At 33.1% G+C, this 27,473-nt stretch overlaps 1 protein-coding gene across 1 annotated transcript; it reads right to left on the bottom strand.

Moving 5' to 3' along the window:
* Positions 1-100: 100 nt before the first annotated feature.
* Positions 101-20,745, bottom strand: LOC115886049 (nose resistant to fluoxetine protein 6-like). The gene is made up of 13 exons (XM_030905076.1): positions 20,464-20,745; positions 18,262-18,458; positions 14,893-15,128; positions 14,763-14,839; positions 13,657-13,868; positions 10,417-10,586; positions 7,589-7,754; positions 7,125-7,309; positions 4,774-4,894; positions 2,155-2,338; positions 1,273-1,415; positions 1,095-1,215; positions 101-592 (listed from the first exon to the last, which is right to left on the bottom strand). Exons 1-13 carry the CDS (start codon positions 20,657-20,659, stop codon positions 513-515), a joined length of 2,088 nt encoding a protein of 695 aa, XP_030760936.1. The 5' UTR covers positions 20,660-20,745; the 3' UTR covers positions 101-512.
* Positions 20,746-27,473: the final 6,728 nt, after the last annotated feature.

Here is a 27,473-nt window from a genome sequence, read left to right as displayed (position 1 = left end):
GGGAAAAAGTTTTATAATAATGTTTTTTTATTACTAATAAAAAAAGATTAAAATAGACCATTTTTAATCAAAATTTTTGTCGTTTTTAAACATATTATTTTATTATTTGTTTTAGCTTATTTCTTTTTGTTGTATATTTACTAAACAATTTTAATATGCAAAAACTGTAATAAAGCTGAAACATAAATATCTTAAACACTGGCACTTCTTTTTAAAACTATCTGTATAAGGTGTCTCATTTTGTTTCTCTGAATATATTATTCTTATCTTAGGGTTCCGTACTTCTAAAAGAAAAAACGAAACCTTTATATAATCACTTTGTTGTCGCTCAGTCTTTCCGTCTGTCTCTCTGTCAAGACCTTTAATCATTCTATAATGACGGATATACAAACGAGATTTCAAACAAAATGGGACACCCTGTACAACACTCTAAATAATTGTTTTAAAAAACTCGGAAATATTCTTTTGTATAAAGGTAAAATACGATCTTAAGATTTTTATTTCTCAGAATATCATTGACATTTCATTTTCTTGGGTTTGTAAACGACTACAGCTCTAGATTTTCCATGAAATGAAACAGCAGCAAGAATATCTGAAAAAATAATTGTTTTTAATATTTTTTATATATGATCGAAAAAAATCGGTGTCATAGACGGCTGGGGAATGACAATTAATGATAATTTTAGCGATGTCAATCTCTAGACGCCATTCACTAAAAATTATCATTAAATTTGTCAAAAATTTACACTAATTATAGAAAGATTATAAAAGGATACAACGTTTCCAGATACATAAATCTATTTAAAAAAAAAAATTCTGGAATTACAAATTACACCACTTAAAAATCATTTTTTACTCAATATAAAAATAAATTACAACATTTTTGAGGCTAACTGACAGTAAGCTTAGAGTGCGGGCGAAGTAATGACGTCTAGGGCTTGACCTCCCCAAATTTATCATCGATTGACTTTCCCAGCCGTCTTCGACGCCGTTTTTTTTCGATCGTATGGTATTATCTAATAATTATAATTTACAATTATTCAATGAATAGTAATAAAATATATAAAGCATTTTATGATATTTTTTAATCTTACCGTCACCAAAAGTGTACTTAAAACAGATTTTCGCTAGGTTTATATAGGGTGACTCAAAAAACAGGCACCATAACAATCCCACTGCGAAAATAAAAGGTAAGTCACCTAAAAAGGCATGGAACTACAAAGAATAAAACAATTAAAACTGTCTATAAATCGATATTTATAACGAACTTACTGATTTGAAGTTGTTATTTGATGTAACAGACCTCTTATTACCATCTATCATAGAAATGACAGACAAATGAATTAGAAAGATGCTGTAGGATATTCGAGTCAATATTTTGAATAAGCTCAACGATAGAAAATTGTTAAGAATACCTACAAAGAATTAAAGGATCTATGTAAATTAAAAGTTATTTAAAATAGAAGTAAAAAATAAGTTTTGATTTCGACAGACGATGACAGAAGGAAAGCAGATAGAGTCTAAACTAAATCTATTCAGAAAAAAAGAAGTATTTTTTAATAGATTTAAAAAAAAAACATTTTTTAAGGTAACTATGGCCGAGTTTATACAGGGTCGCTGTTATGTATGGAAACAGTCGATTATTAGGTAAAATATAGGAGGTACCACAAAAAGTTAAATACAAAAGTTATAGGATTTTTAAATATCTATTAGCGAGTAATAAATTTAAGTATACAGGATCGGTCATAAAGTCGTGACACATAAAAGTTTCATTTTTTTCAATAGAACCCCCTGTATATTATTGCATATTTCAATTCTTCCTTCAATTCTAAGCAAAAATCGAAATACAAACAATATTTCTGAAACCAACCGTTTCCCAGTTATTGACTTGAATTGAAAATATCACTTAAACAATTTGATTTAGTCAATTTCGATATGTTCAGTTTCATTTAACACTGCCATTAGCATTTATAGATGTATAAAATGAGATTATATCAAATCTGGAAATTACAAAATCTTCGTTTAACATTTCAATTCTTCAATTTATGTACTACGATTATTGCTTAAAACTGAAAGAAGAATTGATATATGCAATAATATACAGGGGGTGTTGACGATTATTCTCAGAATACTAATAATAATACTAGAACTAACCTCCCCGTTGTGTACAACAGAAAAATACAATAATACAAACGGACAGTGCCCAAGCAGGACCAGTCAGCGAATTGTACAATGCTGAAGCATGTTCATTATAAGGCTGTCGCGTCATGAGAATGCTGATCCAAGCAATGCCGAACGGCAGAGCGACTGAACATGACCACAGAACTGCGACTAACGGCTGAAATTGTTAAATAATGGTTATTGTAAATTGGAATCTGAAATTATGAGTGACATATGTGACAAATCTAATGTATGAAATCCTAAAAAATAATATACAAGGTGGTCTAAATTGTATTCGGAAAACTTTAGCAGCATATTCTGCAGACAAAAATGAATAATAAAGTTTGTATACAATTATTGTGACCTATTAGTAACTTAAAAAAAATACCATAACGTTACGACACTGATGCTTCCAGATTTTCAGAACTCAAAGAGAGAACTCACCTCTATAAAACCGTCAAAGCAGGAACAGGGATAGGAATATTAAGGCCAAAAACTAGATACTCCTAACTAAAAGGCACTTACCCCAGCATCCTTCAAGCAGAAATATACGCTATCGAAAAATGAGTACAACTTAGATATGAACTATAGGTAAACCAACATAAAGCGGAACTCAAGAACTTGTAGGACTCTATACTGTAGTAGTATAACTTAGAATGAGAATCATCCAACAACGGTCTGAGACACTCGAAGAAATTTCTCAGAACTTACGACCGAGAAAATTCAGTGATTTTTCTTGATTTAGGTAAGAACATTTTTCGAAGTGTCAGAGTTAATTTATCTGCCTCCTCAACGTACACCTTAACAGATTGAAACAAAAAACAACGGCGAATGCAGATCCTGTGATCCCTACATCACTGAGTGCACCGAGACGACAATCATTGGTACCATAAACCTTGGTACAACTGATATCAGAGATGGAGAACTCACCTCTATAAAACCGTCATAGATACTGGCTTATGTCAAAGCCCTGAGACTGTATGATGAGTTATAACTCAGGAAGGGTAGACAAAATACACACACCGGAAAAGTCTAGGGATATTACAATTTTATCCAGCCATCGTCAGTAATTTTATTATTTGCATTTCTGATATAATAAAATTAAAATAAACAAATAGTTTACAAGACGTATTGGAAATAAAAATGCGAAATTTACCGAATTTTTCAAATTTACCTTGATTTTTATTGAACTCAAAAAAATACACACATTTTTTTTTATATTCTAAACTGTGAATTAAAAAAAAAGATACAACCATTTTTACTTAATAAAGGGAATGGCCTCCTCTACTGTTCATTACAGCCCTACATCGTCTTTCCATGCTCCTGATCAGGTTGTCGATTTCTTCTTGAGGTACAGCCTGTCACGCTGCATTCACGGCCCGAACCAGATCCCTACGAGTTTCACGAGGCATACCCATTCTCAAAATTCTTCTTTGGACCGCGTCCCATACGTGCTCGATGGGGTTGAGGTCAGGAGATTGTGCCGGCCAGGGTAAGATGTTTAATTGATGAGCATTGATAAACTCACTTACCACTCTGGCTGTATGAGGCCTTGCATTGTCATGCATGTGAATGAAGTTTCTCCCAAAATCATTGGCATATGGTAACACGACAGGCTCAAGAATTAAATCACGATATGTGATTCCTGTTAGAAACCTTTCAAGAAAAACGAGATCTGTTTTTCGGCCTAACTGGACTCCTCCCCAGACCATAACTGTTCCACCTTGATAAGAGTGCACTTCCTGAATATGATCCAACCGAATAATATTTCCCGGTTTTCTCCATACCATAAGCCTTCTCGAATCTGGATGAATTCCAAAGCGTGAGTCATCCGTGAAGAGAACATTGGCCCATTGTTCATTCGACCACTGAACATGATCTTGAGCCCATAAATAGCGTACCTCTCGATTTCCTCTCGTTTGAGCTTTCCAGGGGCGTCTGCTTCTTAAGTTGACCTCTCTTAATCTATTGCGAATAGTGTCAAGACTAACGGTTACATTATGTGTTTCCTGGAGAATTAAACTAAGCTCTGGTGGTGTAAGAGTCGGTCGGCGTCGAGCATTTAATTGTAAAAAATGATCTGACAGATGCGATGTCGCCCTGTGTGCCTTTCAGCAACATCACCACTTTCACGGTAGCATGCACTTAATCGCGATAATACACTTTGCGTTGTATTTAATGCTCTAGCTACGTCGATTTGGCGCATTCCAGCTTCGAGCATACCTATGGCCCTTAGCATTTCGTCTCTGTTAAGATGTCTACGCTCCATAATGTCGTTTAATACTAAACAGAGTTATTTGAATGAATTCTGGCCAGTTATCATAAAAACATAGCCAATACAGGTTAAATTCGAACAATTGATGCTGGGTGCTTTTTACACATTTGACAAAAAATGCACAAACACTTCTGAAAATATCCCAAATTTAGAAATATCTAGTGTGACTACTTCGTTTCAATCGAAGTAGAAAGAATTGGCCTACAAATATGTGGTTGTTTATTCAAAACATTTATTTTTAACTTTAATAAAATTATATCCCTAGATTTTTCCGGTGTGTGTAGATCTGAAAGGTCACGGTGATTAACCGCGATAACCCCCCCTCCTCCTTCTTTTACCTTAGAAATATTTATGTGCTCGCAATTATATAGTAAAGCTCCTGTAAGCATTCCAAACATCCAAACCGGCAATCTGACAAAGGATGATTCATAAATCAAAGATACAAACTTTAAACCATCGCTAAAAAGACAAAAAGATTTCATATATCCTATTTAGGAATACTAATTGAAGGCATAATATATTATATACCTGTTATTAAAGGTAATGATGAAAATCGCTTAAAAGAAATTATTTTTAAGAAATATTTTAAATTTCAATCTAGAGTGACATGACTGTGTTAAAAACGCTAATTTTTAATCAAGCAGCCTTGAAAAAATGGTTTTGATCATCTAATGTTTTCGTGTCTTGTTCTGGCCGATTAAAAGATTCCCAAATCGCATTTTTAATCATATCATATCTCATTTTTTTCAAATGCAACAAGGCTGGCTCATTCGCATATTTGAAAAAAGCATTTTTTTCAAATTATTTGGTACCATATACTTGGTATTTTGAGTCAAATTGTCATATAATATGTCATTCTATTCAAAGTGTCATTTTCTATCGAATAAAGTAGAAATATACTGAGGGTGCCATTTAAAAATCAAAAGTTGTAGTCATTTCCTCCGGTGAACCAGGAAGTGACCAAAACCAATCGAATGCGCTAATCAATACTAATTTATGTTATACACTAACATACCAAATCTTGTTTATTTATCTGAAAAAATAAAAAAGTTATAGGGGTGAGACACTTTTGAGACGCATCCGGTATAATAATATATGCCTTCAATCATTTATGTACAGGGTGGGTCAAATTCGACGCTTTTAAATGAAAACACCCTTTTCTGTAGGAGATAGACAAAAACTAATATCGGTGTCTGGAGCTTAATTTTTGTCAAAAACAAGATGATGAAAACCGCATATCGCTATCTGTTACCGTTTCGGAGTTACGGGGTGTTTTTCAAAAATATGCATTTTTAACAAATCGCTATAACTTTTTTGCTATGGAAAATTTTGTATTTGTATGAAAACATTTACAAAGCATCTTTTTACGTAGGATTTAATGGTTTAAGTATAATTTTTTTAAAATTAATAATTTAAGAATTATCAACAGAAAATTTGATTTTTTATATGGGACACCCTGTATATTTTTACTTTTTTGAAAAGAATTTAAAATTACCTTTCCGAAAATATAACACACTTGATATTTTGCTCGATTCCTCTTCGAGATATAGAGAATATAAAAATTCGCCCGCTTTAAATAAGTAGGCTTTGAACGGCACCCGCTGTAATGCAAAAAAATTCTAGCTGTGAGCATCAATTAAAACGAAAATAATATTTGCTATGAGAGATGCAGAATTTTATAACAATTTAAAATATATTTAACCAACATCAATACATTTAAACTATATCTAATAACAATAAAAATAAGTAGCAAACCAAGATATGAGATTGTGCTACAGGTGTTCGACATATCGACCGTCTTCTGTTATGGGCAGACGGGGCAGATTTTGAACATTTCTCGCGGTATTCATTAACTCAGTGGGGGTGAAAGATACCCTCTCAAAGCTCCTAAGTATTTTTAATTCTTGTCTAGATTATACGGAAGAATAAGGAACCTTTATTCTTCCGCAAATATATCCATAGGATTAGATCCATGGGTACAAAGTCAGGCGGCCTCGACGGCCAACGGCTGAGATCTTGGTTAGCAATCCAATTATTCTTGAAATTGGCTGCAAAAATTTGCTGATAACTTCAGCGTTCAGAGGCGATGCGTCGTCTTGTTGGAAAAATATGTTTTCGAGTTCCATTAAAGGCATATCATCAATAAGGGGTCCAAAGCCTACTAGTTAAAAGTGGCGAGCTTTTAAAAATTTTGTATTTCGAAGGGGATTATAACAAAATATCAAGTGTGCTATATTTTTGAAAAGGTAATTTTAAATTCTCTTCAGTTAATTAAAAATATATAGGGTGTCCCAAATAAAAAATCAATTTTTCTGTTGATAACTCTTAAATTATTAATTTTAAAAAAATTATACTTAAACCATTAAATTCTACGTAAAAAGGTGCTTTGGAAATGTCTTCATAGAAATACAAAATTTTCCATAGCAAAAAAATTACAGCAATTTGTTAAAAATGCACATTTTTGAAAAACACCCCGTAACTCCGAAACGGTAACAGATATTGATGTGCGGATTTCACCATCATGTTTTTGATGAAAATTGAGCTCCAGACACCGATATTAGTTTTCGTCTATCTCCTATAGAAAAGGGTGTTTCCATTTAAAGGCGTCGAATTTGACCCACCCTGTACAAACATATCTAATTAGCACACTTAATGACACAACATTTATCTACAAATATAATTAACTTACTCAAGAAAGAACCATTTTAATTTATACGTTACTGTAATGTAATAGGTGTAAATCATAGATATTCCTGATAAAAGAGTTAAGCACATTGCTGACTTCTTCGGATATCTTATAAGAAAATGTAAAATCACTGGTGCTATCATATACAGCTGAGTGTCCACTGATAAATACCAAGTTTGCGGAATACACTGAAAATATTATTTAAATAAACGATTTAGTTTTAAATAATGAAGAGTTAAACAACTTAGCAACTAATATCTATATGTTTGTGGCATCTTTATTTCTTGATAAAAGCCTGGATATTTCCCCACTGTTATAAATTAAAAAAATATAAAACTATATATTTTTTACTAAAAAAAAACTCTGTTTCATCCGCGAAATATCCGGGATTTTTTCAAGACACTAAAAATAGAATTATTTAATTGATTTATTAATAAAAAAAATATAGAATGAAACAAGGAACTAGCCTGGTATTTAGGAAACAAGTTGTTTATAAATAATGCAGATGATATTCCCATTTTATTGCAATAGTGGGCCGCTTGGTACATTATTAATGGCCAAAGTGGTCCATCTCCAAAATATTTGATGATGCTGGTGTAAAATAAAATTGTTGCTAAAAGGCCAGGCGATAATCTACAAATAAATAGTACAAAATTAGTTCAATAAATAGTACTGGTTTTCCTTAAACTATGGTACTGAGCGCTGTTCCTAAAATGGTGAGTGACAGAAGTCATTTTATAGAAGAATTACCAGGAATGGTGTCAGGACTCGAGCGTTGTAGTTTTTAGTATTTATCTAAACCACACTAAACTCTAATTTAGATTGAAATAACTGAAGAAAATTCCAACAAAAAGTATTTAAAAAGTACACTGAAAAAATATAAGTAATTTTACAAAAAAAAATATTGATATAGTATTTTTAATTAAAAAAAACTTGTAAAAATAAGATATTTTTGCATAGTTTCACAAAAAAAAATGTAATTTCGCAAAACAGTTTATTAATATTAAATTATTATAACTAAACGATATTATTTTTACAATGAGTTTTTTGAGTTTAAAAATTAAATTTAAATCAGAAATACAATCTTGTAGTAAATCTGCGTGTGTCTAGACATATACACAAAACTTGTATAAATTTACCATAATATATTTAGTAAAAAATGATGCCACGTCACGTGATATCTTGTAAAGCTGCTGCGGCATTAAGTATTCGATTGAAAAGGTAGTGAGAAGGAAAAGCGAAGAACAGTTCAGGAGAAAGTCTCAGAGCGTGGGCGATTAGGGTTTTTATAATTTAAGGGTAAGTATATTATATTAATTTATATTAATTATGTTTATATGAAGTTTCTGTAAATATAAAGCCAGCCCTCTTAGAAAACACAATCTTCATTTATTATAATTATTTGTATTTTAATTTTAGCGATTCTTTATGTAAACATAATTGTTCCATGATCTCTCTATATCAAATGTATTTAAAACGCTTTGTGAATTTACAAAAGTAATTGTAAATTCACTATAATAAAATGTTTAAATTTGTTGTTAGTCTATAGTAATAGCAGGGGTGGATGGGCCATATGGGAAAACGGGAAATGCCGGTGGGCCGGTCTCGATCAGGGCTCAAAAAAAGATTGGATTAGCAAAAATTAAATGGTTAAGCGTCTAACTAAAGTTACGTAAGATCCTTAGTGACTCCATGACTAACTAATCAATTTGCATGAAGATAACTATTGTAAAATGTCTCTGTGGGACACTTATAATTTTAATAATCATCTGTTGTTTGTTCGGTTTGAAAATTTTTATTATACAAGGTGAGTCTATAAGTGCAAATATTTTCAGGGCTGGTAGATCTCAATAAAATAAACATAATATATTCTCTTTATCGAGTTTCAAATAAGTCCAACCGAGTTATTAAAGTTTGGAAATTTAAAAAAACAATAGATTTATATTTTTTCTTTTAGTGCCGTAATATCAGAGATTAAGAAACTATACCGTGGGAAAATTTGCGGCGAACAAGAAGCTCTAAAAAGTCTTGTAAAAAGTTTTCTAAAATATACAGGAAAATTTAAAAGAAAATGCTCGATTTATAACATCTTTTTTTTGCAAAAAAAAACTCATAGACGTGTTCCTGGGGTCGAAATATACCACCCCTGAAAATATTTGCACTTATTTAAGACTCACCCTGTATAGTTTTACCCACTATTCTTTTATTAATAACTAATAAATATGACTGACTGGCATCAGAAAAAAGAATGAATAGCATTAGGTAAATTTAAATAGTCTCGATCTAAATGTATACTAAGAATACGATAGCGTAGATTGACAACTGGGGGCCTTAGTGCAATATGTTCCGAGCACGAATTTGACGCGAACTCTGCGGTTGACGGAGAAAACATATCTATGCTTGGTTTGAATTAGGAACGGACTAAAAGCCAAGTCTGAGAACTAAAAGCCAAGTCTAAATTGTTGTTTAAAATGTTGCTAAAATGAATTTGCTAAAAATTACTGAGACAGCAGAGAAGAATTAAATAAGGTTTAAACTATATTAGATAATAAAATATTAATATGTCTCGATAATCCAAATATTCTTATTATGGACTGTAACATTTTTTATGGACTGTAACGTTTGACTCATGGCATTATCATACAAGATGCCAAATGTAGAAAAGTATAGAGGAAAAGTTTCGTGATAAGAACTATATAATAACCTAAAAATGCTGCAGTTTTAATGGAGATCGCGGTTCATTCAGTTAAAAACACGTTGAAAAAACATTTCAAAAAAGACAATTTATTTAAAAAAAAACCGGAGGCAAAAGAGCTTTTTCGCACGAGCGAAAAACACCCTTACTTATATATTGATAAATAAAATATGTTTCTTCGTTATGGTCATTTAGTTTTGGTGATTTGGGCTGGTTGCCTGTTTTTCCCGGGCCGGTTTCCACTTCCCCATCCACCCCTGAGTAATAGTACAAGAAGTTGGCGATTTTAAAAGATATTTACAATAAATAAGTAAATTTACTATGAGACACACATTTTTTAAATAAATTCACAAAGAATATTGGTGAATATAAAGATATTTTAACATATTTACTTACATGCCGCAAATTAACCATACAGCGATGTTACAAACGAATTGTAAAAGTAAAGAAAGGATGGTAAATTTACTACAGTAATCTGTTAATTACCATCAATATTGTCATTAAATTCAGAGATTAATTTTTTCAGTGTAGTGTTTAAAATTAAACAAGAATTAATAATATGCTAATTCACGATTAAAACATCGACATAGAGATTCTCACCTGGCAATTCTCGCCAAATATAGCACGTACCAGGGCATGGGCTGGCTTTCAGGCAGAATGTCCCTGATTTGCATAAATTTGTATGCCAAAAGCAGGCCGCTAATGACGAGGAATGTGTCCACCGAGAACGGCGCCATCACCAATGGCAAAGCGGCATAACTTTTGCGCCACTACAAATAATCCTACATCAATTTTGCTTTTAAAAGTTTTACATAAAAATATTTTTCATAAATTTAATGCAACTAAACTAATCAAAACGAATTAGGAATCACCTATATGTGTATCTGTATTTACTATGTTTATAGACCGACCATGAAAAAAAAATGTTTTTTAATGCCTAAATTGATGAAAAAATGGAATTCTTTCCAGTCATAAAAAATAATTGTAAAGATGCACTCGAAGACGCATAAATTCCATAAACTCAATTTCTTATTTAGTGTGATTTTGCTCTTTTGATCGTCAAAATTGGTGTTAAATACGTCAATTTTGATGTTTTGGGAAGACTAAACGGTGCCAGAAGGCGTAAATACTGAAGAAGTCATCAGAGCCATGACTTTATTGTAGGAGGGTCGGTCGCAATGATACGTGTGGCAACTTTTTCATGTTACACAATGGGTCATTTCCAGACTATAGAATCTACACAGAAAATATGTTTTTTTTATCCGAAGACCATATCCTCATTGAATAAAGCTTGATTTTCATGCATCCGTTGTCCGACGATACGATGATACGATAATAATTTTATTGGTTGAATTTAAGGACATTGACTGGTTAACCGTTTCTAACCAATAAAAGTCTTTAAATTAAACCAATAAAATTAATATCGTATCAACGTGTCGTCGGACAACGGATGCATGAAAATCAAGCTTAAGGCGGACGAGGCGGGAAGATCGGTATCTTGTTTAAGCCGCTCTTCGTGAAAGAACACTTACCACCAGAAACGTACAAGACTTACAGAGAGTATACAGAAGAGGAATGAACGGTATCTGAACACAGCAGTCAGAGAAGCGATGCATTTTGGAAGGGATTTGTGAGGTTCCGTTATGGTACAGGGAAGTATAACTTTAAATGGGCGTACGGACTTGCATGTCTTTCTAGACGGCATAATTATTACCACATGTTATTCCATTTGATGCTCAGCATGGGCCAGAATTCATCTTACAACAGGATAAGGCCAGGCCTCATATTGCAAGAGTAGTGACTCGGTACCTTGAAAGGTCCAACATCACAATTATGGATTGGCCTGCCAATAGCACTGATCTGAATCCTATTCAGCACCTTTGGAACCTACTAAAGAGAAGACTAAAAAGTCGTCCACAAGCACCAGATCTTCAAGCCTTGGGAGAATATTTTTGAGAGGAGTGGAACGCCTTTCCTCAAGAGATTATTTGGAACCTCATTCAGTCTATGGCAAATCTAGAGGTCTAGGAGACACACATTATTAGGCAAAAGAATCTGTTGACAATTACGATAAAAATTGTTTAGCATTGTTTTCGATACATATTGTAGTCATTCATAACGTAATAAAAATACAATTTTCAGCCGATTGACACTTTTTTTCGTCATGAACAAAAAAGTACCATACACTAAATTCAAATTTAATTCTTAAGGAACATATTGCTACGTTTATATGTTCAAATAAATACATTTTCTTTGTTTAAACGGAATTTATCAAAGTGATCCTTAATTCGTTTTGACTAGTTTACTTGCAATTTTTATTGAGAAATTTAAACACAAAACAGAAAAGTCCGGACTTTTTCCGGACTTAAACCAAACCAAACCAAACCCTAAACACAGACGTAAGTTTTTCTATCAACAATTAAATTCCTATTACAGAGAACTGGAGCTTCCGTATATGTGTTATTAATAAATTAATAATTCGAATAATCTGTATACTACGTAAATTTTACACATTCTCGGAGGTTCACGTAAGCGTAAACCACTAATACACATAATTACACAATAAATAATATAAAGAATAATCTGTAGCCCTTTACCTGGAAGATTTCCACTGTGTTAATGCTTCCGCTCATGTAGTTAAAAGCAAATCTGTGGCCATAAATAACCCATAGCATACTTAGGGTTTTCATCCCACTCAAACAGCCGAAAAGGTCGCCTTCTTTGATCTGAGGTGTTTGAAAGACTTTTTTGAAGTTTTTGTGCAAGGAGAAGGCAACGAAACATTCCTCTAAGAATACTCTACGTGGGACTGAAAGAAATATATTTATGTGGATGTTTTTATGTAATAAAATTCAAGGCTAGTTATCATTCAAATATAGTAGGTATTTCATTCAAAATTATTATTATATCAGTACTTTTCTGAAAACAGAATGTGATAAATGACCTCACGCTATTATTGAAGTACTTGGGAGTAAAAATTCAATGCCGTGACACGACACGCGACACCACACGCGACAGGAAAAATTATAATGACACTACCTACGGCTTAGAAAAAATCGTCCGATTTAAATGAAATTTGGTATGTCAAGAGATTGGACCAAGGCCAACTTGACCGTGTACGACCCGTGTCATTGTGACAGTTAGTTTTGACGTAATTAACGTCAAAAATTGATGTCATCCGATCGCGACCAAATTTGGTGGGTAGGTGGAACATTTGATTTTTCAGGAATTGTTTTCATGCTGTTTTTTTTTTTTTTTATATTTAATAAATATATTGGCATTTTTAAACGTATAACCTGGAATTTTATGTATAGTTAACAATTAGGTTGGTTATTTTCTTAGTGTATTTAACCAAAATACATTGTTTGAAGAACCTTGCAGGATTTTCTTTTCTTTGGATATTTGTAAATGTTTTTGGTGCCTGATACTTCCCTAATATGAGGTATTTTACGTGTGTGGCGTTTGGGATTATCTTCTCGTGAATGTGGAGTGTGAAAACATTTTGGGCATTATAAGACCTGGAAGGTTATCATAATTCGTTTTGACTAGTTTACTTGCAATTTTTATTGAGAAATTTAAACACAAAACAGAAAAGTCCGGACTTTCTCCGGACTTAAACCAAACCAAACCCTAAACACAGACGTAAGTTTTTCTATCAACAATTAAATTCCTATTACAGAGAACTGGAGCTTCCGTATAGGTGTTATTAATAAATTAATAATTCGAATAATCTGTATACAACGTAAATTTTACACATTCTCGGAGGTTCACGTAAGCGTAAACTACTAATACACATAATTACACAATAAATAATATAAAGAATAATCTGTAGCCCTTTACCTGGAAGATTTCCACTGTGTTGATGCTTCCGCTCATGTAGTTAAAAGCAAATCTGTGGCCATAAATAACCCATAGCATACTTAGGGTTTTCATCCCACTCAAACAGCCGAAAAGGTCGCCTTCTTTGGTCTGAGGTGTTTCAAAGACTTTTTTGAAGTTTTTGTGCAAGGAGAAGGCAACGAAACATTCCTCTAAGAATACTCTACGTGGGACTGAAAGAAATATATTTATTTGGATGTTTTTATGTAATAAAATTCAAGGGTAGTTATCGTTCGAATATAGTAGGTATTTCATTCAAAATTATTATTATATCAGTACTTTTGTGAAAACAGAATGTGATGAATAACCTCACGCTATTATTGAAGTAAAACTTGGGAGTAAAAATTCAATGCCGTGACACGACACGCGACACCACACGCGACAGGAAAAATTATAATGACACTACCTACGGCTTAGAAAAAATCGTCCGATTTAAATGAAATTTGGTATGTCAAGAGATTGGACCAAGGCCAACTTGACCGTGTACGACCCGTGTCATTGTGATAGTTAGTTTTGACGTAATTAACGTCAAAAATTGATGTCATCCGATCGCGACCAAATTTGGTGGGTAGGCTATGTGAGCGACGTTGGATACGACGCGACGTTCCGTTTACATCTTCATCAGAGTGGGACTAAGGATTTGATATTAAAGAAAAATGTGGGTTGAATTCGCCATAATTAGGGACGGGCCCTCATTAGGGGATGACGCCCTCGACGTTTCGAAGCAATGCCTCAAAATGGACGCAACGTGGATAGAGGTACTCGAATGGAGTCCTCAGACGGACAGACGGTCATTTTAATACAGATTTTGGGAAAGTGAATCAAATTATTTATTAATTTTTAATTTATTACTTTTTAAACATTTCAAACTACACTTTTTCAAACAAAAGTTTTTCTTCAAATATGCGCACATAGTGCACACACAATTTTTTTCATATACATCAAAATTGATGATATCCAAAAATTTGATACAATTTATCTGTGAGCGTGAATAACATACAACAAATCTCACTCCCAACATCATTCACAATGCGAAAAAAATCTAAAGAATAAACTTATATAGTTACCTTCAAGATATGAATAGTATAACATGTCATAAGCTGTCGAAAGCATGACAAAAATACCATACAAACCAAACATTAAACTAAAAAAGAAAAAGTAATAATAAAATTATAAAAATCTTTATATTCTACCTACAAAACATATGAATCGAAATCATAGACAAAAGGTACTTTTCCTTTATAAGAACAAAGATGGTCATCGACTGTCACGTGAACAGGAATATGAAAAGTATGTTCTATATAATTCCATAATTTTTGTAAATTGGCTGTACTGCAAGACTTGGGCAAGCAGACTCCGAAAATAACTTTTATAAAATTCAACATTCGTTCAAAATCTACGTTTTCTTCTAATTCTAAATGTCTGGGTAGAACCTAAGAGTATATAGTATAAAAACTTAAATTCTGAATAGAGGATGGCCCAGTATTTCAAGTTCTATATCGAGATTTTTCGCTGATATTTTTACTACAATCTTATTTACAAAAAGTGCGGGTTATAGAAGCACTCTTGTATTTAATGATAGTGTCTCTTTATGGTGTAATTGTATTGAAATAGTTTAACTTGCTTGGTACTTACAGTCTAGTTGTAATTGATAGTCTATATGAATAGATTATTGTTATCCTGGTATTTATCTTTTTATTTATATAAAATATCTTTATAAATTATAGCCTATATATTATTCTGATGTATTCTTCTTATCACGCCCTCTCCTGCCGAGGGTTGGCGATCCAAATGGCAATTGTGGCTCTGGAAACTGCAGCCCGGAAGATTTCCGCAGACGAGCGTTCAAACCACCTCCTCAAATCTTTTAGCCATGAGTTCTGGCGTCTTCCTACTGATCTTTTCCCTTGCACTTTGCCCTCTATTATGAGGCGCAGTATTTCGTATCTACCACCTCTTATCACATGACCCAGGTATTGCATTTTTCTTTCCTTGATGGTGTTCAGTATCTCTTTTTGTTTCTGCATGCGCTGGAGTACTTCATTGTTGGCGATCCTTTGTACCCATGAGATTCGCAGCATCCATCTGTATATATACATTTCGAAGGCTTCTATTCTCTTCTCGGTCTGTGAATCCAGTGTCCAGCTCTCACATCCATAGAGGAACACAGAAAAGACGTATCATCTGGCCATTCAAGTTCTGAGATCCACACTGAGGTCTCTTCTTGTAAAAAATGATTTCATTCTCACGAAGATTTTTCTCGCTTGCTCAATTCTTGAAAATATTTCTCTTTTCGGGTCGCACTGACTATTGATGTTAGCTCCTAAATACTTTATTGAGGTCACTTGTTCGATTGTTTGTCCCTTGACACGCAGGTGTGCATTTATTGGAGTCTTAGAAAAGACCAATAGTTTGGTCTTGAAGACATTGAGATGCAGTCCAAACATCTCACTATAGTGGACTACGGAATCTATAATGCTTTGCAGTTCTTGTATATCGTTGGCTATTATAACCGTATCATCGGCATATCTGATATTGTTTCTTGAGATTCCATTGAACTTGATTCCGCCCTGAATTCGATCCAGTGCTTCTCTAAATATAGTCTCCGAGTACAGGTTAAACAGGAGCGGACACAAGACGCAACCCTGCCGAACAACCCGTCTGATTTGTATATCTTCCGATGTTGACTGCTTCATCTCAACTACCGCCGTTTGATGCCAATAAAGTTCTGATATGAAACGTAGGTCTTGTTCGTCAACTCCGGTTGTTCTTAGAATTTTGATCATCTTCTGATGATTAACACAGTCGAACGCCGTACGATAGTCTATGAAGCATGCAAATACATTCACATTCATGTCTCTACACCTCTGTGTCATTACATTTTAGGAGAAGAGTGCTTCACGCGTTCCGAGTCCGTTTCTGAAGCCAAACTGGGTGTTGTCCATCTGATTTTCGCACTTCTTGTAGATTCGAGTGTGGATGATTCTAAGAAAGGTTTTGAGGACATGGGACATAAGACTTATCATCCGATAGTCATCACATTGTGAGGCGTTGGGTTTCTTTGGCAGGGTTACGAATGTTGATTTAAGCCAATCTGACCGTATTTTGCTTGAGCTATATAATTTGTTAAATAATGCTGTTACCAAACTACTGGTGGGGAACAGGGTCCGTCATCATTAAAAAGTGTTTCGATATATTCTTTCCATCTCACAAGCTTAGCCTTTACTCCTAGAATTATCCCGTTGTTATCGTTTCTTAGGATTGTTTTTTGGTGTTTTCTGTGTCTGTTTGTAAATTCTTTCACTTTTTTATGAACATTGAAGGTGTCATACTTTGCTTGTAGTTGCTCTATTTCTTGACATTTTGTTGACATCCAGATCTCTTTCTCTTCCCGGCACTTTTGCCTAATGATCCCATTTAAACGTTTGTATTCTATCGGGTTTGCCTTCTGCTTCCGTCTGTCATCCATGAGGTCTCATATTTCCTGTGTCATCCATTCCTGCTTTTTGTTGGTTGCCGTGATTTGCAAATAATAATTTCTGAAGTAACTTCAATATTTGGATGAAAATTGGTGTCTGGGAGTTTTTTGACATGAGAAATTTGATTTTGATGTCAATATGACTCGCACTTGTAGCGGGCGCCACCTACATATTTTTTAACTGGTTTAAGAGTAATAACTTTTCGTCCGTACCAGTATAAAACTACCGAGTAAAAGAATATACATTTACGACGTTTTGTACGCAAAAAAGGTCTCTTGGTAAAATTCGATACGAATAATGGTTCTCGAGATATTTGGAATCGAAATTATCAATACCTGTTGTCATTGACTCATTGACATAAATTAAACATGCGTTGACTAAATAGTTATTAGACTGGAATCATAAATTTCAAATGTTTTAGTGCCAAAAGTTCAACAGAAACTGTTTTATCATCATTTTTTTAAGAAAAATTTATGATTAATGTAAAAAAATAAAAAGTTTCCAAATTTATCATTTCAGTCAAATTACCATCTACACGACATGTTTATTTTTTGTCAATAATGACATATATTGACTATTTCCATTCTAAATATCTTGAGAATGGTTGCTCGTAGCGATGTTTATCGAGAGACATTTTTTACGTAAAAAATCACAGAAATGTATATTTTTTCAGTACTAATCTTCAAAACAGTTAAAACGCATGTAGGTGGCGCCCCCTACAAATAGGAGTCATATTAATTTCAAAATCAAATTTCTCATGTGCAAAACTCCCAGACACCAATTTTCATTCAAATATTGACGTTATTTCAGAAATTATTTAGAAAAAATCGAAATAAAAATGAAACTTTTACACCCTGTATCTCCGAAACTAAGCATTTCAAGACATAAATTTATACGAATTATTTTATCTATTTTTATCTGCAGAATATGCTTCCGAAGTTTCCGGAATACAGTTCGGACCACCCGTTATATCAGATTTCTCGGTTTTATGAGAGAAGTAAAAATATCAAATTAAAAAATACATTAAGCTTTTGAGGAACTCTGTATAATGGGCCATCCTGTATTTATATAATTTTAATATTGGTACTTGAAATATATCTACAGCCGAGTTTGAATCTGTGGTATAAATCTTAACTGGCGACAAAAGTACTGTACAGTACTGTCCTTCGATAACTTCGTCATCATTTTTCTGTTTCTTTATTTGAATGCATTGATCAAAATTACCCAAATTGTGAGTTCCACCATATAAAATTCCTGGTTGTAATTTTGCCGAGGCATCCAGCACTGAAAAATATCCTCCCTATATTTTTGTGGCACGTTCTCAAGAGAAATTTGATTTATTAAAGGGATTCCCAAGAGAAAATACTCGAAACAAACTTTTATTGAGTTTTTTTTCTTATTAGTTAAAGTAATATGTGTATAAGTTATTAAGGAAAGGAAGATATAAAGAGTTATATGGTATCTAAAAATATGGATATTTTTATACAATCGATATAAGAACTATAAAAATATACAGGGTGTATCAGATTGTTAGTGTTATATGATAAATTCTTGCAGATTGCAAAATCCGTCTTATCCTAAAAACGTTGTTTCGTGATAACACCCAAAAACTGTTTTAGCAAATGTGTGAAGCGCTATTTTCTAAAAGACATTATTTTGAAAATCATTATTTTGTATCTCGTTTATCTACAAACAAATATTAATATTTAATTTTTAAAGAGAAAAAACACAAAAATAATTCGGATAAAGTGGGTTTTGTTGCAGTAATTGCGGGTTTTGCCACATCAAGATATTTGCATCCTAAATTGGATTTATTAGGTATGCTATTTTATTAAAATTGGATAAGGATTTGAAATGGATAAGACAACAGTAGTAATATTATACTTGTGTAAAAAGCCTATATGAAAAAATACGGGATTTGCAACAATAATGAAAATATGTCATTAGGCCTTTTTTTTAATGGATTTACGCGTAAAAATAAAGAAAAACGTAACAAGTAAAAATAAATTGCTTATATATTTTTATCAAACTAAATGGCAATTATAAGAATAAACGGAAGAAATATTTAAATTTATAATTATACCTATTTTTAATTTTTTTTGGTAAAATTTATTCAGGAAAACAATTAATTAAATTGCGAAAACCTGTAGAAATATTTTCATTTTCATTTTAATGCTAAAGAATAAAATTAAAACGTGCTTGAAGGAGGAATAAAATTATCATAACTTGGGACAGCTGTTGCCGGAATTTTTAAAACTTTAGTAATTTTTTCCCTTTTCCTAAATATTTACTAAATTAATATACAGTATGTCTCCAGATTGCCTTTACAAGAGGAAAAACATTTTTAATATTAAAATTTTGAGAAAAATACATTCTTCATAAAAATGTTTTTGTTAAAGACAGTTTATACTTTTTCAAATTTCCATACCGTTTTAGAGAAAATTAAGAAAAACATGAAAATATGGCTGAATTTTTTCTAAAGTTCTAAAAATTAATACGCGTTTCTATGATAATATATTTTTTATTTCATTCTTTGATAGATGGTTATTATTAATTTTGGTTAACGTCATATTCTTTGCTGTTGCTGTTATTAAAGTATCACATTTTCCGATAACTATCATCACTCTTGCCGCAGCATTGAACTAAATAAATTTTGTGTTTCTTTAGCATTTAAAAACATCAAAAAATATTATGTTAATTAAAATTCTATAAATAACAATTTATCAAAGAATGAAAACGAAGTTATATAACCATAGTCAATATAGTGAATAGTCAATTCAACCATATTTTCATGTTTTCCTTAATTTTCTCTAAAGCGGTATGGAAATTTGGAAAAGTATAAACGGCATTAATCATTTTAGAAAAAGGAAAAATTTTTATGAAGAATGCATTTTTCTCAAAATTTCAATAATAAAAAAGTTTTTCCTCTTGTAACAACAATCGGGGGACACACCTTGTATAGTGGGTGCGTCTCAAAAATAGCTCATCCCTATAACTTTTTTATTTTATTATTATTATGATATATCATTCTATTCAGAGTGCCATTTTCTATGAATTAAAGTAAAAAAATACCGAGGGTGCAATTTGAAAATCAAAAGTAGTCATTTCTGGTGAAACAAAGAAGAAGACCGAAAAAAATTGAATACGTCAATCAGTTCTGATTTATGTCATAATATACTAACGTACTAAATCTCGATAATTTATTAAAAAAAATATAGGAGTGAGCCACTTTTAAGAAAGACCCGGTATAAATTTAAATATTTAGTCTTAAAAAATTGTGGATACTCACTTTTTAATGCCCATATATTCTTTATATTTAATGCATCCGTGATAAGGTATTTTAAATGCCTCGAACATGATCCTTTTGGTATTGACTTATCAACAATTTCATGGGCTTTATTTTTGAAATATTTTATATAAATATTCGCAATTGATAAACAGTATACACCAGATGAAAATAAAATTATTAATAATAAAATTTTCATGTCAAAATTTTAGCTAATATTGGAACAATAGTTTAACTAGTAAGAATTATTGTTTCTGTTAGGACTCATTGAAATGTTTAATTAAACAGCATGTAGTTTTTGAAAAGATAGTACCTAGGTATGAGTAATAATACTGGCTAATTAGTTTAATGAATGCTAAAAGTAGAAATAATAGTTGATAAAGAAAAATGGTATAACGTGAAATAAAAGACACAAATATATTAAATGAATAATATGGTATAGTACAGGAGTTGCTCGTTTTAAGCCGCACGCAACAAATTTGAAAAATCTTTTATAGGTACTGAATATGTCGTATGATCGTAAAAAGACGTTTAGTTGGCTTGGAAATGACGATTATCGAAAAGCTATCTTCATTTCCAAACCAAGTCTGACGCCGTTCTTTGTTTAATCATATAATATTATATTAACTTGTTTAATGATAGAAAATCCGTATTATTAACGTACTGTATCCAAAATCCGTAAATTTACGGATTAATCCGTAACTCTGGCAACACTGTCTCCGGTAACCACTCTGTCGACTGAAAGCAGAACTCTATCAGTTGCGCTGTAAACGACTCATCGTCGATCAGCGCTCAGCGGCGCAGAGCTAAACTAAATCTCGGACAGGCTGACGGTAACGCCAGCTACATCTCGAACATGTTTTGTGTTACGAAATCACACATAAGGTTGCGCATCTTCTTATTTCTTCAATCAACGCTATTATTTACCTACGAAGCCAAAGGTAGAGCGGAATTCGCGTTCAAGACACTTCCGCTTCGAAAGCCAGACGACCCGTTTATGGACGCTCTTATATTTCTTTCAGCGAGATCTACCAGCAGCTCTAAAAATATTTCCAATTAAAACTCACTCTATATAGTAGATAACCATGTGAGCATCGTCAGCAGATTATTTAAACTTCTTATGCCGGGTCCAGACCAAGGCGATAAAAAGTAAATACGATTTTGAGACAAAAACAAGATAAACTTGCGACAAAAAACGGGGAATTCTGACAAGACAAACTTGAGACAAATTGTCCACACCGCAAGGAGTACAACAAAGTCAAAAGTTTAGTTGTTGCGAATGAGTTTTGTTACAACCATGTGAGATTTCACTGGTTTCCTACTATTGGCAGCACACGCCATCCATACTGCCGTAAAATATACGAACAAAACATAGATACTTTGATCTTTACCGACTCGAGACGGGATATTGAAACGACTCCGAATTTTGAAACAAAACAAAAATGAGACAAAAATGTCGCAGAAATGTATTGGATTTGTCGCAATTTTGTCGTAAAACATGAACGTTTCTGTTTTGTCGCTGTTTTGTCGCTGTTTTGTCGCTGTTTTGTCGCTGTTTTGTCTGCTTGGTCTGGACCGTCTGGACCCAGCACTAAGTTATAAAATAGTTAGAGAAACGCGCGTCCAGTGCAAAGTTAAAGTATTTTGGTATATTGTGGTAAATTAGTGTTTTTATTTTGCTGTTATAATACCAAGGTTCCAACTCCCAACTGTAGCTAACTCTTAAACACTAAATAACTTGTTATCAAAACATAACTCGTATCTTTCTCCGTAAGTTGTTGAAATGTCTTTTAAAATCCTACTTTCAATCCTATCGCCTTTCATTTCGCGTTGTAACATAAAGATACTGTCTAAGAACGTTCTGGTTCGAATCGTAAACCTGTTTAATTGCAAGATTTTAGCATACCGGGTTGTAAAACCGTGAATTTAGGACTGACACGATCGTCAAAATTATAATAAAATTTCGCACCTAAGCGTCGAAGGTGTTTTATGAGTTTGGGACAAGGGGATGAAAAGTATGGAAGAGGTAGTTCTGTACCCTATTTGATTAAACTAAATGTGTAGTAGATTCAAATATAGTAGGAAGAAACAAAAGATTGTTGTACAGGGTGGCAGAAAATAGTGTGCCTAACTTTGGTGGGTGACAGATAAAAATAAAAAAGAATGTTCTTATGAATATATGCGGTAAAATGCTTTCCGGAGAAGTTACAGCCCTGGAAAAATTTAACTAAAACATTTTACCGGGTGTTTTTCAAAAGTGGTGCACTAACTTTTTTTTTCAGATAAAAGAAAGATATTTAGTATGTTAGTATATGACATAAATAAGGATTGATTGACGTATTCAATTAGTTTCGTTCACCTCCTGTTTCACTGGAAATTATCACAACTTTTGATTGATATAATAGTATGGTAGTGTATTGCGGAAGTCAATTGAAGGTAGTGAGACTCTTAATTCCTTTGTACCGACGATGCCGACAAAGATAGTGCCGAAATTAAGAGTCCAAATCTATTCCAACTGACTTCAGATAAACTATACCCTCGGTATTTTTTTACTTTATTTGATAGAAAATTACATTCTGAATAGAATAACATATCATATGTAAACTTTTGACATTTTCAATTAAAAAAATTGCATTTCATATTTCAATCTAGGGAATTTGACTCGAAATACCAAGTATGTTTAACTTTTGTGGATTTTCCTTGTTTTAAGTAAGAACAATTAGGATTGTCACGGGGTTTTAACAGGACACTTTCTCTTTAATAAACACCCCAGTAAGTTGAAATGTTGAAATACATTTACAATTCCTGTAGAAGCACTGATATTTTTGTTTCGCTATTAGGTTGGACGCACACAGAAAAAGCAAAACAGTTTGAGTCAAAAACGTTTTTGACTAAAAAAACCTGTTTTCATGTGATGCCTCAATGCAAATTAAATGGGGTAAAGAACACTGATCAATTGCGAAATTGAAGACAGGTTTAGGCTCATTTAGGAGGTAAACCTTAAGAAGACGGAATATAAGTGTATCCGCGGCGAACAACAGAACTTAATCCTAGAACACCAACAGCAAGAGATTAAACACTGCTAAAAATGTAAATATCTTGGCATGTACATTACTAACGATGGTAGCCTTGATGAAGAAATTAAGTACAGAAACAACCAGGGAAGACAAGCAATTAGACAACTCAACAGTATTCTATGCGATAAGGCAGTATCAAAACAAAACAAACGCAAAATTTATAATAGCATAGTTAAAATCATCATTAGTTATGGTAGTGAAGTATTGCCTTTGAAAGAAAAAAAATCTTATAATAATAGTTCCCGTATATAACGTTTAACGCCTTGGGAGTAGCAAGGTACAGCTTGCTATACTAGAGCCGTTCGGTATACAAGGAAGGTAATGTGGCTAGCACTACGCTTCAACCGCCTATTATTACCTCAGGATTGTGAATCCCAAGTACTCATTTAAGGCTGAGTCGACGTAGGTACCCAAACTATTTTTATTTTAATAAAAATAGTCGGCTGATTAAATGCCGGGTGTGGGAATCGAACCCACACCTTGAGATTGGTAGACGAGAGCCTGCACCTCTACGCCACCGGGCACCTTAAATTAAAAAAAAATCTTAAGTCACTTGAAGCTACAGAAATGATCGTTTGGCGGCGCGCGGTCGGCAAATCGAAACTGGATAGAGTAAGAAATGGAGAGAATTCAGAACATCATGGGCGTTAAACACAGAATAACAAGACATCAAAATTAACCAGCTCAGGTGGTACGGGCACGTACAAAGAATAGAGGTGAGCAGAATCCTAAAGAAAGTACTCATTTGGACACTACAAAGTAAAAGAAAGAGAGGGAAACCTAGACGGAGATGGAGAGAAGGAATAGACGGAGACATTAGAACAAGAGGAATAGACGAAAATCTCTGGAATAGAAGAAAACCTTTGGAAACTCATCCTACTGTCTCAGGGCATTGACAAAAGCCAGTATCTAAGACGTCTTCAGAGAGGGTAGTTCTCCATCTCCAATATCAGTCATACCAAAGTTTAGGGCACGAATGGTTGTCATCTCGGCGAACTCAGTGATGATGTGTTTTGGTGTTTCCCCATTTTCCCCACAAAATCTGCATTTGCCGTTGTTTCTTAGGTTCAATCTACTGAGGTGTTCGTTGAGAAGACATTATCAAACAACTCTGTGACAATGCGAAGATTGTTCTAACTGAAATCAAAGAAAATCTTTGATTTTTGTCGGTCGTACGTTCTAAGAAATTTCTTGGAGTATCTCTTACACCGTTGGAGGATTCCGCTGCCAAGTTACGTATGGAATCTTCCAGGTTCTTTATTTCCGTTTTAAGTTGGTTTCCACTTAGGATGTAGAACGGTCCTGGTCCAGTTAATGGAGCGTTCGCTTTTTTTCTAGCTCGATCGTTTGCTTTTTCATTGTCTTCTATCCCTTGGCGAATTTGCACCCAGAGTAGGAGGACTTTATTTTCTTTTGCCTAATTTGTTAAGCTTCTCTAGGCATTTTTTTTACCAATTTCGAAATGATGGTTACTGAGTTGATCGCCTTTAGTGCTGCTTGACTATCGGATAATATGGATATTTCCTGTTTCTGATAGTTCCTATCTAAGATAAATTATCCGTATTTTTCGATAGCGTAGATTTCTGTTCGAAGGATGCTGGGGTAGGTTCCCATTGGTTCGGAGTATTTAGTTTTTGGCCCAAATACTCCTATCCCTGTCCCTGCTTTGGTTGTAGAAGCATCACTATACCACATTATAATATGGTCTTTTACCTGCTGAGCAAACGTTTCTCTCTTCCAATACTTTTTATTGCTCAATTCTACAGTGAGGTGTAAAGTGTACTCAAAGTTGTACATTCCTGGTATGTCATCCACTGGCAGTTTTATAAATGCTTTTAAAAAAGACAACATCGATTTTGAAATTACATTGCTCTTTCTGTCTGCATCGAGTCATACATCTCACTCAAAGCGATATAAATGAACTTGTTAAAATGTATATACACGGAGGGACTTTTTTTTCTACACCAATTCACGCTAAATTATTCGCGAGCCTGTAGAGCATGTATATGTCATCGTAAAATGTTCGTCTCCAGGTGTAATCGCTCCACAGGTCGTAAAATTTTGACGGGAGACACTAAAAGCGATAAAAAAGTTACTAGTTAGAGCGAACGCTATTAGTTTTATAGCTCTTCCGATACGTGCTTAATACTACCTGGAAGTTTTCTGTTAATTAAACAAACTCCAATGAAAATTTACTATTTTCTTGCAACGATAACCATTAAAAGGTTAATTTGAAAATAGGAAATTGAATTCTGTTTAATAAGTATAATAATATAATCTTCTTCTAGTTTGATACTACTATTTTTTAAAGCCTTAGGAAAGTAGTATTTCGGAAGTTCCTAAAAATATGTATAAATATATGTCCGATAGTCATTTATTTGAATTTGGAAATAATAAGAAGTCACTCGCGGCCAAATCTGAATAGTGGTATGATATTCTAAAAAAATGTATTTGGTTGGGAAGCACATGTTTGGAAAGATACTTCTTTCCACAAGGACTTTATAAATTGCTCTTATGTCATTTTTGACATATGACATAAACATTCCATTTTTTTTTTTAAAAATGGAAACCATAGTTGGTCATCACTTCATAAAAGGTGCAATTTTCTTAAGCTTTCCAGCGATATAAGCTATAATATGTTTTTTCGAAAAATTAGATGGCATGGTATTCTTATTCCTATTATAATTTATATCTTATAAAAAAAAACAGAATATGGTTCATAAATGGTTCTTAAATTTACATTAAACAAATTACGACTTAAAAAACTAATACCACACATACACTTTAAATTATTTTAATATGTTCCAAATCCGCCAATTTTGAGTACATAAAATGCATTTTTTAAAACTGAATTTCAATTTAAATTACGATTTTTCATTAATTTTTAATCAAGAAGCCTTGGAAAAATCGATTTGATCGTCTAATGTTTTAGTGTCTTCTCCTGGCCTGTTAAAAGATGCCCAAATCGTATTTTCAATCACATCTCAATTTTTTCAAATGAAACGGGAGTGGCTTACTAGCATATTTGGAAGAAGCATTTTTTTACGAATAATTTGGTACCACCGTATTTCATTCAAGTCAAATTGTCGTTATAAACCGCATGTTACAATTTCAAATAAACCATATGCGAAAATGTCAAAAGTTGACATATGATATGCCATTTTTTGCAGAGTGTCATTTTCTATCGAATAAATTAAAAAAAATCCGAAGGTTCCATTTAAAAATGATAATTTGTCATTTCCGGCGAAAAAGGAAGTGATCGAAAACAATTGAATACGTCAATCAATCCTAATTTATGTCATATACTAACAAACCAAATCTCGTCTTTCTAAATTAAAAAAATAAAAAGTTATAGGGGTGAGCCACTTTTGAGACGCACCCGGTATAAAAAAAACTAATTCAATAATAACATAAAGATATAGCAAATCAGGAAATAACTAAAAAAAGCTTCTGCAATTTATTTCAATATGTCAGAGACGAAACAGTCACATTTTCAGGCCCTGAAAACTTCCCTTAATTAAATCAGTTTACTACCACCGTTTACTACCCGTTTAATGGAAACGGTGAAAACTCCTGCAGACTCGATTGGCAAAAACGAATAAAGGAAATCGCATTAAGTTTCCACGTGCTCAATTCCGTTATATCGCTAACGAAGTGAATTGCGTGGAAAAACAGATAAAACCAAGTTGGTTATGTTGCACGAAACGTTGTTAAAAGGCTTATCAGAAAGAAAGACGGACCGAATTTTTGTTTAAACGATAACTGTTTATATAGTAGCTCAAAAAATACGTGTTGCAAAGAAAAAAAATACTCTTCAAAAAATCCCATAGGTATTTCGCTACTTGCACTGTAAGAAAACCTTCAAAGTTATTTTTAGGGTTCCGTACCCAAAGGGTAAAAACGGGAACCCTATTACTAAGACTTCGCTGTCCGTCC

Source organism: Sitophilus oryzae, unplaced genomic scaffold, assembly GCF_002938485.1.
Source record: "Sitophilus oryzae breed Bouriz unplaced genomic scaffold, Soryzae_2.0 scaffold_466_pilon_pilon, whole genome shotgun sequence".
Taxonomy (NCBI): domain Eukaryota; kingdom Metazoa; phylum Arthropoda; class Insecta; order Coleoptera; family Curculionidae; genus Sitophilus; species Sitophilus oryzae.
Note: the sequence above shows the minus strand (reverse complement) of the source record. Positions and strands in the feature narration are given on the sequence as shown.

What these genes read in the sequence shown, in the direction of transcription:
- LOC115886049 (XM_030905076.1), bottom strand. Translation starts at nt 20,659, where the DNA reads ATGAAAATTTTATTATTAATAATTTTATTTTCATCTGGTGTATACTGT. An exon ending in CGGCTGTAGATATATTTCAA is followed by an intron (nt 15,129 to 18,261) that starts GTACCAATATTA and finishes ATATACTCTTAG; the next exon opens with GTTCTACCCAGACATTTAGA. An exon ending in AGCACATAAATATTTCTAAG is followed by an intron (nt 2,339 to 4,773) that starts GTAAAAGAAGGA and finishes TAACAATTTCAG; the next exon opens with CCGTTAGTCGCAGTTCTGTG.